Below are 13,183 nucleotides of genomic sequence, written 5' to 3' on the forward strand. Positions count from 1 at the left end.
TTGCAGTGTGGGTCCCTGATAGCTCTAGGCCAGGATCACATCTATAAGTACAGCCCAAGGACATGCTTCTAGTTGAATAAGGTTCATTTTCCCTGTCCAGTGCTGCCTATAGGGGCCTCACAGCAGCTGCTCCAGTGAGCCTAGAGGCCTGGAACCAGAAAATAGGAGTCCCAAAGCAACTCCTGACACAATTAACCACAGCAGTTGACCACTGATGTGAAGCCCACAGGCTGTGAGAGCTCACTCTAATTTATGAGAATGACAGACCTCAGACCCTGTAGTTTTTGTGCTTTGGGCCCAACACATACAAAGGAATTTGAGCTTTATCCTAGAAAGCGATAGGGATCAACCAAAGATATTAGTCAGGGAAATGACATGATCACTTATGGTGTTCAGAACATTCCCTCTGATTATAGTGTGGCAGTTACATTACTGGGGTAGACCCAGAGACAGGGAAACCCACAAAACTGCTATTGCAATAGTCCAGGTAAGGGATGAGTCTGGGCAGTGGGGGTGGCATGAGGGCCTGGCTAAAGGAGATACTATTGAGATAAATAGCATATTTATGGGCAAGTATTTCAAAGAAATACTCTTTTTTTTAAAAATGTTCTATACAATTGCTATAGGAGCACAGAGGTGTTTCTGCTTGAAGGAATCAAGGAAAGTTTTATAGAAGGACAGTATCTGGCCAGTGTTTCAAAGTAAAAATAGTAGTTCTCTAGGCAAGATGGGGAGATATCTTCCAGGTAGAGGAAACAGCATGTGCAGAGATGTAGGGCTGGGATGGAAAGACCACGAAACAAAAGAGGTAAATGTGGTTGGAGTGTGATGATGACAGGTTCAAGGTAAGACTTGGTAGGCCAGGGCCACATGCCAGGCCATGCTAATAATTTGGGCCTTTGTCCTTAAGGCAATGAGGAGGCACTGGTGAGTTTATGGAATGTCAGATTCTATTTTTAGAAGATTTCTCTGACTTCAGAGTGGGCAATACATTAGGAGCATACAGACACTGATGTCTAAAGAGACAATTTAGAAAGCACTGGCAGCAGTCCAAGACGAGGAGGACAGTGACTTGGACCAGGATCTCTGCTTGGGAGCTGTCAGGGTTTGGGCTCTGGTTGATGAGGATGGGGCTAGCAGAAGAAAACAAACCTTTTAGTGACAGGAATCCCTTTGGAATGCAAACATCCGGGTTACCAAGAGCAGGAGGAGGGAAAGTATAACAGATGGAGAAACCTTTATAAACAGGAGGTTTCACAAGTTTCCTGGGGAATATCAGTGACACTTTCCAGAGTCCAAAAGCAGTATACACATGCTCCAGACTGTCTGCTTTCGATCTTGACAGCAAACTACTGACCCACAAGCATCTGGGCTTATAGCAAACTGCTCTCTGTCAGTGTTGGGAGTTGGGGAAGTTGCCACCAAAGAAATTCCAATATATGGGTTCTTGCATTATTGTCCTGGAAGGTGAAAGGTCTCCTGTAAACTGCTTTATCCAGGATTTATAGAATGAGCAGTTACACATTCATTCATCCTAAAGATATTTACTGAGCACCTTTGATGTGCCCCCACATGATACTGAAATATAGAAATAAAGGGAGATGGTAGCTGAGTCTCAAATGGTGAATAAGTGTTTTTCAGACATTTGTTCCCACTCCATTGTTTTTCAGCCTGGGCTGGGGTAGAGGAGCCAGCATCCACCTAACAGGTGTGTTTATTGGATACTCTATGACCATTCCCTAATAATATTTGCTTTTAAGTCTTTACATGACTACTGGCAATCTTTGTATATGTCTGAGACTCTGAAGACTACAGTGAAATAAAAATATCTCTGATTTAAAGAAAGGTGCTATGCATTAAAAAAATAACATTAGTTATTTTTTTCTGAATATGAAACATGGTGATTGTCTACATTTTGAATTATTTCCTTAAGATGGATTTATGGAAGTATAAATACTAGCTTGGGGGAAAGAAGACTTTATAAGGCTCTTCATGCAAACTCTTTTCAAACAACCCATTGATATTTCCATGTAACGAGTAACAATAATGCTCAGTTCATTGTGCCATTGACATTCTTGTCCTTTCCTTTAAAAATATTTTTGACTTTGATGGTCCAAGATTATGTCTCATCTCATAGTCTGAATTTGTATTTTTGACCTTTTCAAATGTTTTTTGGACATTTGTATTTCTACTTTTGTAAATCATCTAATTATTTCTTTTGCCTACTTATAAGATTAGTATTTAATTAATTTATATGAATTCTTCAATATATAAAAAAATGTTTTCTGGTTCTGCTATTTTGGTTGACTGAAAAACTTGAAACCTCCTTGACCACAAGTGCTTAGACATTTCTGCTGGATAAAATAAAGCAAACATTAGTCTAAAAGAATAGCTGAATCCACAGGAAAAGAAGTGGAAATACTCAGATACAAGAAAAGAAAAGAGAACTGAAAACTGCAGCTTCCTTGGGTACAAGAGTCAGCTTCAATCATCTCAGTGCTGGGCTTTTGCACTTGAATGCAATCTGAGATGAAGTCTTAGACACTCATGACAGAGTTCACTATGAGACTCCCATAGAAAATTAAAATTTTCCAAGAACTGCATCTTTAGACAGAACTTGAACAAGAAAAAACACTCCCCAAACAGCAGAGACACAAATTAAGGAAGTCTGTTTCAACCTGTAGTAGGAAATGTATTTCATTCTGTAGTAGGAAAAAATACTTTCTCCTTTCTCGTAGGAAAAGTGTATGCCATGACAGAAGTTGTGATGCAATATGCAAAGAATCTGAAAAGAACATCACAGTGATTCCTGTAGGGACACTGTCAGAAACAAACATAAAACCACCCTGGAGATGCACACCCTTCACCCTAGACATACAAGATTCCTCTCACTGAAACCTCACTGAAGATAATTTTACAGTATAGAATTATAAAACACATAAGAAAACCATCCACCTTGAACAAGAATCATCAGACACACTAAACAACAGTATTATATCCTAAGGATTGCAGAAAATAAAACAATCTGATAATTTTTAAAAGATATGTTTAAAATTATTAGAGGCATCAAAAAATGAATCAGAAACATGAGAATAAATTACAATTATCAAGAAAAGAATAAAATAATAAAAATTTTAAAAAGCACTCCTAGAAATTAGGAAATGAGGAATAGAAATTAAAAACTCAGTAGATTAGATATAGTAGGTACTGCCGTGGAGGTGGTTACTATAGTGGAGATGCCAGATCTTCTCCTTTCGGGCACACCTCTCCCAAGTTAGGTGATGTCTTGTTAGGTGAATGGCATGTGATCTGGCAAATAAATTGTGAGCAGAAGGATATGTGTCACCTTTGAGCTGAGGCCTTTAAGAAACTACTGTGTAATTTGTCCTATATTTCTTCTTCTTCACATGACAACCACCACTGTTTCAGAATAGTAGAAGATCCATTAGTCTGAATCCACAGTGAGGATATGCACAGCGGAGCCTGCTGCCAACTCTGAAGCAAATGGACATAAATAAATAAAGCTTTATTGTTATAAGCCGCTAAGACTTGGGGGTTGTTTATTATGGTAGCATAACCAAGTTTACCGGTGCAACATTTAAATCAGATTGGCCACAGTTGAGGACAAAGATTAGTTAACTGAATAAAGATTTGAGAAAGTTACCCAAAATGCAGTTCAGAGGGATAAGTTACTTAAAAATATGAAAGAAGGCAGACAGCCTCTCCTCTGCTATCCTGCCCATGGTTCCTTTGTAGTATATTCAATAAACTTCTATCTCCTTTAAAAAATACTAAAGAAATGTTAAAAGATATTATAAAATATGGGATACAGAGTATAAAATGATAACGTTCCAAATATATTTATTATCAGATCCACAAGAAGAGAATGGGAGAGAGAAAGTATGCAAAAAGATTTTCCAGAATCTGAGAATTTTTCAGAACTAAAGAAAGACACGTACCATTGGATTAAGAAAGCACAGTGAATTCAAAGTAGAAGAGATAAAAACAGATAGACGATGAAGTAAAAATTTTAAAACTAACCAGAGAGAGAAGACAGAGGATTTACAAAAGATGGATAAATCTGACTAGCAATGGTGACACCAAAAGACAATGAAGTAAAAGTCTCCAAGGAGCTGACAGAAATAACTGTCCACCTAGAGAAAACAGGGCCACATAAACTATATGCTATCTTACAGGCCTGGTAAGATATTTTGAGACAACTCAGAAAGTTTACCTCTTACAGACCCTTGCCAAAAGAACAACTAATCGGTGTGCTTAGGAAAGGATAAAATCGAGACCAAAAGAAAGGAGTAGGATGCAAGAAGTAATGGTGATCAGACATTTGTGAATGTGGGTAAATCTAAACAAGCATTCAATGTAGAAAACAATAATAATAATAATATGGAACTACAAAAACAAAGTGAAACAAAACTACTGAAAAGCAATAATTTGAAATTTGAGGGAGTTGTTGTTTTAAGGTCTAATTAGGAAAAGAATAGAAATCATGATTAATTTAAAATTTTAACGTCATGTAATATGAGGGTGCCTGGGTGGCTCAGTCAGTGAAGCATCTGACTCTTGATTTTGGCTTAGGTCATGATCCTAGGATCATGGGATTGATCCCCACATCAGGCTCTGTGCTGTGCATGGAGTCTGCTTAAGATTCTCTCTCTCCTGTCCCTCTCCAACACTCATGCTCTCTCTCTCTTAAGTAAGTAAGTAAATAAATAAATAAAGTCACATAATATGTTATAAATTTAAGTGGGCACACTAAAGATTAGAACTAAAATGCATAACTTCTATACCAACGTGCAGGCTGGGAGGGGTGGTAAGGAAAAAAAATCAATGAAGTGAGGTAAAGAGAAAAACGGGGAAAAATTAGCTATGTGCTTTTTAAGAGACACACCTAAAATACATGGATATGAGGGATAAACAGATATACAAACTAGATGATATTGGTCAAACTGAAACTGAATTGAGCTTTCAAAAACCTTTCTCTGCACATATTGGTGTTTTCTGGTGACAGTAATATCCAGATGTGGTGAAAAATATTTTATGTAAATTATATCATTTAATGTATGTACTAAGGATATGAAAATCTGGGATGCTGGTTTCCTTTGTTCCAAATTATTTTATAGATGACTTATTAAAACTAGTTTGTCAACAAGTTTCCATTCTTTACTGACACCACACCTTCCTTGCTCATAATTTCCCTGACTGCACGTCCCTTAAATGAAGAAGAAATGACCCAAAAGCCTTGGTATTGCTATGAGTGGTTTTTCACATATTTACCAGTTCACTACCAGAGACTGTGCAGTGGTGTCAGGTGGATATCAGAAGTCCAAGATGGGCTTCTCATGAATGCAGAGGAATTAGGGTAAAAATTCTGTCTAGAAAAGTCCCACTCTATAGATAATTGTCTCAGGGTGGTGTCATATTCAGTGTTTCCAACACCTAGGCTCTTAAGATATCCCTTGAGGGCGAGTTCTGACCAATTAATATCTCAGCTTAGTTTCTGGCTATCCATTTTCTACTGGAGCCTACTCTGAAAACTTACCTGAGTTCTCTTCTCTGTTCCTTCTTGCTGCAGAAGATGGGGTCCCTCGAACAGCGCGGTCCATGTCCCTCACACTGGGAAAGGTATGCATGTTCAAGGAATACCAGGGCTCCCAAGGGGATTACAACAGAAGTTTCCACAGTCACCCAGAAAGTCATTTATGCTTGGATCTACAGGTGCCAGAGAACCTCTGGACAGGGTCTCTAATTCAGCTTACCACACTTGCTAGATCATCCTTCAACCTTCTCTTGCTCATGGTTTCCCTGACTGTACCATCCCCCAAAGGAATATGAAATGATGAATAAACCTTGGTATTTCTATCCTTTTTATGCACTATTGGGGTGTTACCCAGACTGGGGGTCATTTCCTTTCCATTTCTTCAGGATATAATCTTAAATAAGAACATGTTGAGAAATCACTCACCACTAACAGAAAACTTGGGTCAACTTTGGCCACTCTCCACACCAACCCCCAACACCATAACCAACCCAAAGCCAAAATATCCAGTGAATGTAATTGCAGCATTAGGAACTAGTAGGCATTTTCCAGGCCTTTCGAACTGTGGATGCTGCTCCCTCCATGACAGTGGGCCTGGTCACTTCTCTTCCCACAGAACATGCCCCGCCGGAGGGTCAGTGTTGCAGTGGTTCCCAAGTTTAATGCCCTGAACATGCCTGGCCAATCTTCCAGCGCATCACCCATCCCCTCCTTACCAGCCCTGGTGAGTATAATGATGCCTACCTCCCAGCCTCTTCAACCTCTCCCTCAGGGTCACTACTATGTGGAGTGGCCTAGGTGGGGCAGGATCAAAAAGGAGAGGAAATTCCCAGCACAGATTCTAGAGTATGGACTCAAAAAGCCAGTATAGACCAAGCCCCATGTCTTCCACTGCCCTGAGTAGAAGACTCGGTACTCTTTGAGCAAGGTGCAGGCAGCTCAAAGAGTATTCTTTGCAAATGATATTTCTTTCCATGTTTGAGCCACAATCCTCTAAGGTGGGTATGGTGTTTTTCTTCCATTCTGCAATGGGTTTAAATACCTGAAGGTTGTATTGTGTAGTAAGTGTTAGGGCTGAGCTTTTAACCCTAGGCTTTCTGATTCCAGGGCCTGAGTTCTTAAACCCAGTGTCATTCTGCATCAATTCACTGCAGCACTAAGAAATGAAACTACTGTAATGTCATTTAGTAAGAGATTGATTAAATATACATAGCCCTAAAAGGGGTTCTTATGCAGTGAAAAATAACATGAAAAATGTCCATAATTTATTATTAATAAAAAGGAATTTAAAAACAGTATATATAGTAGAATTCCATTTTGTAGGGTATTTTTTAAAAGAAGTATATTTTCTATGTGTAGACATGGCGAATTATGGAAGAATGTATGTAAAACTATTAATAATTATTATCTCTGGGTAATGATAAAACCACAGGTGCTTTTTATTTTTTTCTTGATGCCTTTTTATATTTCTATAATAAGAATCTATTGCTACTAATCAGGAAAAAATTCATTTCAGTTGTTTTAAACATACACAGTTCCTTTATAACAAAATATTTTCTACATCCAGGCTTTTGTGGATTTGATTATTATTATCTAAAACTCTTCTAATTCTTTCTTCAGTTGCTTCTCTATTCTGTGTCCATGACTAGCACTACTGTATAAGGGAACAATCGGATTGTGTAAGCAATAGGTGAAATAGATTTGAGCTCTGTTAGGCCAAGAGGTAGCAGTAGCTTCTTTCAGCTCTTTTTTAGTCATCTATGAAATTAACCTAAACTCCCATATCACCCACTAAAACAAAGCAACCTAAAAAAAATTTTTTTTAAAGAAGCTTAGAGAAGGCCAGTTAGTATGTTTAATAGAACCTGTTTCTGGTACTATACTAAATGTAAGAATATATTTTCTAAACATACAGTTGACTCGTGAACAATGCAGGGGTTAGGAACACCTACCTCCATGCAGTTGAAAACCCGTATATAACTTCTGATCCCCCCCCAAAACTACTGATGATCAGAAGCCATAATTACCAATAACATAAAAAGTCAATTAGCACATATTCTGCATGTTATATGTATTATATACTGTATTCTTATAATAAAGTGAGCTAGAGAAAAGAAAATGTTAAGAAAATCATAAGGAAGAGAAAATACATTTATGTTACTGTACTTTATTTATAGAAAAAAAATCTGAATAAGTGGACCTGTGTAGTTCAAACCCATGTTGTTTAAGGGTCAACTGCATATTCCTTTAGGCTAAAAGTTGGCAACCAGGGATATGCATTAAAATCACACAAGGTACTTCTAAAACATTGCCCAGTCCTCACCCCAAGATTCTGAATTGGATCAGTACTTTAAAAATCTCCCCCAGGTGATTCTAAGGTACAGCCAGAATTGAAAACCATTTCTTAAACCAAATCCATTAAAACAAAACTGTGGTAGTCCTAGGGAATTTATTATAAAGACATTTCTGATGGCTTGGGGTTTTAGTAATGACAGGGATCTCTTGAGGATTGTGCTTGGAGCTATATCTCCAGGGCAGTAATGGGCCTGTGTTTGTAGGAGGCCTGCTGGTTTTTAGTCCAAGTCAGTAAACAATGGACTAAGAAGAACTGATGGCTCCCCTCCCAAAGGGAGCCTCAAGATGTAAATTATTCACTCACGGAAACTTGGAAGAGGGAAAGGAAAAGGTGCAAGTTGCATGGGCCTCAGGGGGCACTAAGGAATGGAGCCCAATGGCTGGGCTTGATGCAGATTAGAAAGCAGGGGGAAAGAGGTAGGATGGAAGCATCCCCTTCCCAGCTTTATCAGAGACCTAGCACCTCTAGCTTTTTCCTTCCTAGCTGATCTTCAATTGCCTGTCTCCTATTTTTCATTCAGTCAGAATCACCCAATGGGAAAGGCAACCTACCTGTCACTTCAGCACTGCCTGCACTTTTGGAAAAGTAAGTTTGTTGATTTTCCTCTTAACTTTGGGGATCTTTGAGGAAATTTTCCCTAACTCACCTTTCCTCCTATACTTTACTCCCAAAATATGATGAAAAGAAAATTAAGTTTTGAGGGAACTGAGTGGCACTCTGAGACCCACAGAGATGTCAGAGTCAGTTTGCAATTTGGACCAGGAAGATGCTATAGCTGAGTCCAAGTGTACCTCAATCTCAGAAGAGCCCAGAGGAGATGTAAACCTTCTCTTTTGGTTAGAATTCTTTGGGCTGCAGATACAAGAAAGCCCCAACTCAAAGGGGCTTTAAAAGTAAGTCCAGAGATAGATCTTTTCCAGGTGCGGTACAGCAGGGCCCCTCTCAGCCTCTACAATTTCCTTGCTTCTGCTCACTTTGTATGTTGACTTCATCAGCAAGCTTGTGGCAATACTTATTTTCAGGTATTCCATCCAGACATGAAATATTTAGAACAGGACTATCTGTCCTCATGCTTCTTTTTTATGAACAAACCCAGAAACTTTTTTTAAGTCTTCCTTAGTAAATTTGGAACAAGGTCCCTTCCTAAACCAAACACAGCCTTTGGGAATGGGATTGCTATCATGGGCTTAAATGGTACCCTGGAGATGGGGACAGAGGATCAGCTTCCCATGAAGCAAGATGGCTCTGTGAAGAACAGTAAATTCCGGATCAAAATCACACTGCTATTAGGAAGTAGGTAGGCGAGTGAATACTGGATTGGCAATGAATAGTGTCTGCTCTGCTTAATTTTTCTAGGCATCTATGCAATTTTCAGGTCTTTTCATCCTCAGCCAGAGCAAGGCAGGCTGTTTCTACACACTCAGAAGAGTTTATAACTTGCTTTTCAAATTCTTTCATTTGCTTGCTAGGAAACATCTGGATCACAGCTGTCACCTTTCAGAACTTTTCCCCTTGTGTCTTTTCTCACTTGGTATAATATACACCTTTATTCTTCCTTCTTCTTTGCCTTAAGACAGCTTTAGTCCTTCATTTTTCATTGCTGTTAGAATTGTTTTGCTTGACCTGGCAAGGAAAGTCTATGTTGTGCCCCTTTTCATTATAGGTAACCTCTCAAGCTCCCCACTCCAGACTCAGACTATTTTGCTCACCTCTCAGTATATGCAACCACCAACTTATCACTCCATAATGACTTATCCCATTTTAGGCTTGAAGCTTGTGGAAGAACTTCTCACTTTGATACCTCACCCTGTATAAGCTTACAGTTCATGTTGCATAGAGTATTTGTTTCTTTCTTTCTTTCCTTGGCTTCTTGATCATTACAAAGAAATTATAAAGAGATGACAAACTAACAACCATATGGAAGTAACCAAGGAAACTTGATAAGTTTCTGTAGAATCATAATGTCTACTCCATGATCTCTGAATCTCTCTAGAAATGGTCACTTGATGCCCGGAGTGAGTGGCACACAAAATTCTTCCTTCTAATCCTGCCTTTGGATACACGAACCCCTTCTCCAGAAGAGCCACAAACAAGGCTCTCCATTCTTGGCCTACTGAATTAACCAAGGCAAAAGATCTATGTCCTAACTCTGAAACAGACTCTAATCATGATGGATCAGGACCTAGACTTGCAGAACTATTGCTCAGGCCAGCTGAGAGCTTTGATCTGAGGCAGTGGAGATCATCAAGAACCTGAGCTATCCTTGGTAGAAGAAAGTGAGATGAAAATTAAGGACAGCAAAGCATCAGCCCCAAATCAAGAGTGACAATGAATGAGAATCAATAGTGGCATCATGATTCCAAGGGTTTAGAGCCAGGAGAGATAGGGACAGGGTGAGGATAGAGACAAGTGAAGCAATAAGCCCAGTAATAGGCTACAGTTCACCCTTTTCTACCCAAAGAGACCACCATGATATATTACCCATGCTGTAGCTGTTGGGAATATAAAGATGGCTGCAAAAAGGAGAGGACATATTCAAAGAGTAGGGATTCAAGACCAACAATAGCTTCTCTGCACCTTTATAAGAGGTGCTAAATGATTTCCATCTGAATCCATGAAACTGGAAACATTAATAGATTGCCAAGAGGCTAACAATGAGGCAATCTGTGAATGAAAATAAAACTCATATCTTCTATTCTAACTCAAGTACAGTCAATTCTAGCTACCTTCTCCATATTGTTAAAGACCAAAAAAATGCATTGAATACACATTGTTTTCTAGATTGTTACAATGAGCTTGATTTAAAGTGATTTCACATTTTCCTAAATATACAGTAACTAACTAAGCAGAAAGAGAACGGACTAAGCATGTGAAAGATGATAAGATGACCAACTTGACAATAAACTATTTGTAAAAAAAAAAAAAAGAAGAAAGATAATAAGATGATGAAATTACCTGTAGCTAGCTCTCAAGCAAATACCTAGGAGCTGATTGCAGAATTCTGAGGGTTGCTATTATAAGTCACTTCATAGTAAACTGTTCTTCACTCAACAAAGGTCTAGGGATCTGTAGAATTAGAGGAAGATACAGAGGCAATATTTAAAGTTAATTTTAAAGATTAAAACAGAAAACAGAATAAAGCTCACAGTTATTTCCCCAAGTAGGAAGAGCTATTTATTCACAGACTTTTATTCTGTCATTCTTCAACAATTAATCACCAAGGTCTAGACATCTAGAATACACTCAAGAGCTCACAGTGTAATGGGGAAGGCATATGGGAAACAGCCCATTATAATACAATGTGATACGATAAGAAAGTACAGATTGTTAAGGCAACAACACAAAATGAGTTCCTTAACCCAGATTTTATATAGGTGGGGGGAGGGGAAACTCAGAAAATGTTTCCTCTAAGAATGTCCTTTTAAAGTGAAAGGCTGTGAACCTGAAGGCTTCAAACCAAGTGAACTGGAGGTTAACAAAGTTCCAGGCTCTGTGGTGAGAAATGGGAGTACTCAAGGAATAATAATAATGATGGTGATAATTACTATTATTATTTACAGCATGTTTACTTTATGCCAAGTCTTATTCTAGTTTCTTTACATTATTGATCTCATTTAATCTTTACAATACACCCATGAGGTAGGTATACTATTAATATCCCTATTTTATAGATGTGGCAACTAAAACTCAGAGAAATCAGTTGCCTAAGTAGATAGCAGAACTCATGCTCTTAAGCTCTTAATAGATCCTCCAACTAGAAGAATGGAAAGAAGTTCAGTGTGACTGGAGACAAGAGGATGCATTTAAAGGCTATTTTTATAAGAAGCCTTGTGAGCTATTGTGAATGACCTGGTGACTGTCTGGCCATGGAGTAGTGTGGGGTGAGAGCAGAGAGTATACACAGAGCAATTCACTGAGTGATTAGTAAAGTCATGGATGTGAATGATGTGTGGCATTAGATTCATAAAAGGAGTCATTATAATGATATATTAAAGAATTTTCACTATAATCTCTAAAATAACCATTTTCTACATTTTTTAAGCATCCAGGGTAAATTGCTTAAAGACTCTGTATGACATCAAATATGTATAGTAAACAACTCCTCTTTGCTGATAGTATTGTGGACTGAACTGGCCCTCTATCACTCAGTATTGTACCCCAGGAATCTGGGACAGAGTAACAGGAATAAGGAAGGTCTTCTAGCTTAGTTCCCCTGGGCTGGGCTTTTCTGAGGGGGTCATAGCAATGGGAGTGGTTTAGAGACATTACTGAACCTAAAAAGGTAATATGTGTCCACTGAAAAGAATTGTAGTCACTTTCAAATATTGTTTACCACATACCTCCCAGTTAAACAATACATTTTGACTAAAGAGCCCATTGCATTACTGAGAACTGAGCACAATGACAAATATTTTTGACCCGATGGACATGAGAAAACAATGAGCCTCATTTTAATGAATCATCCCAGAGAGAAAGCATGTAAGAATTCAAGCTGGGAATAGATGCCAAGATCCATGAGTGTTTGGTCCAGAAATCTCTAGGGTGGGCACAGGCTGTACTCAGCTCCAAGTTTACAGCCATGAATAGAGATTCCTTCAGCTCAAACCAAACACTGGGTTCTCAGGAAATAGCCATTTACAGAAAGTATCTGACCATTTTACAAGATTAATAGGCAGATTGGATAAGCCATAGTGAAGCCAGTGTAACTCAACAAACACTTAAAGGCACTTACTGTATGTTAAGCACCATTATAACTCAAGTGCAATCTCTCTCCCTGTGATCCCAGTTATATGGAGGATGGACATGTATATAAAACATAAAAATGCCCTCTTTCTGAGTTATGCTTTAACAGAGGTGAAATAAGAAAATAGAAGGAAGGAGAGATCAACTTTAAACAGAAGATATGGGAGAGGTGAAAACACTGGTAAAGTTTCCACAGAGGAGAAGGTATTTGATCTGAGTCTTATACATAGCAAAAAACCTCCAGGTAGTTAGAGAAGATATTTAAGGAATGATTAGCTCAGTCTAGGAGTCTAGAGATAACAGCAAATATTTTACATATTATGTGTTTCCCCTACTTCCCACCCAACCTCCAGTATTAAAACAAAGGCTCTCCCAACCCATCTCACTTTCTAAACAAGCACCCTTTAAAAGAAGGGAAGCATCTTAAGCCATGGCCCAGCCTAAGGGCAAGAATAGCTTTACTCAGCACGTATCCTGGAACCTCACACACCACTCAGAGCCCCAGAAAAAGACATCTATTCAAAGGGAGG

At 38.6% G+C, this 13,183-nt stretch overlaps 1 protein-coding gene across 1 annotated transcript in view; it reads left to right on the top strand.

Moving 5' to 3' along the window:
- Positions 1–13,183, top strand: part of IRAG1 (inositol 1,4,5-triphosphate receptor associated 1) — a 79,293-nt gene that overhangs the window by 49,106 nt on the left and 17,004 nt on the right. The window contains exons 15-17 of the mRNA XM_039240876.1: positions 5,591–5,640; positions 6,171–6,278; positions 8,431–8,495. Of these exons, the coding sequence (XP_039096807.1) occupies positions 5,591–5,640; positions 6,171–6,278; positions 8,431–8,495 (223 nt within the window). The remainder of the gene's footprint in view (positions 1–5,590; positions 5,641–6,170; positions 6,279–8,430; positions 8,496–13,183) is intronic.

This window comes from Hyaena hyaena, unplaced genomic scaffold (assembly GCF_003009895.1).
Source record: "Hyaena hyaena isolate Hyena2069 unplaced genomic scaffold, ASM300989v1 scaffold_183, whole genome shotgun sequence".
Classification (NCBI taxonomy): Eukaryota; Metazoa; Chordata; class Mammalia; order Carnivora; family Hyaenidae; genus Hyaena; species Hyaena hyaena.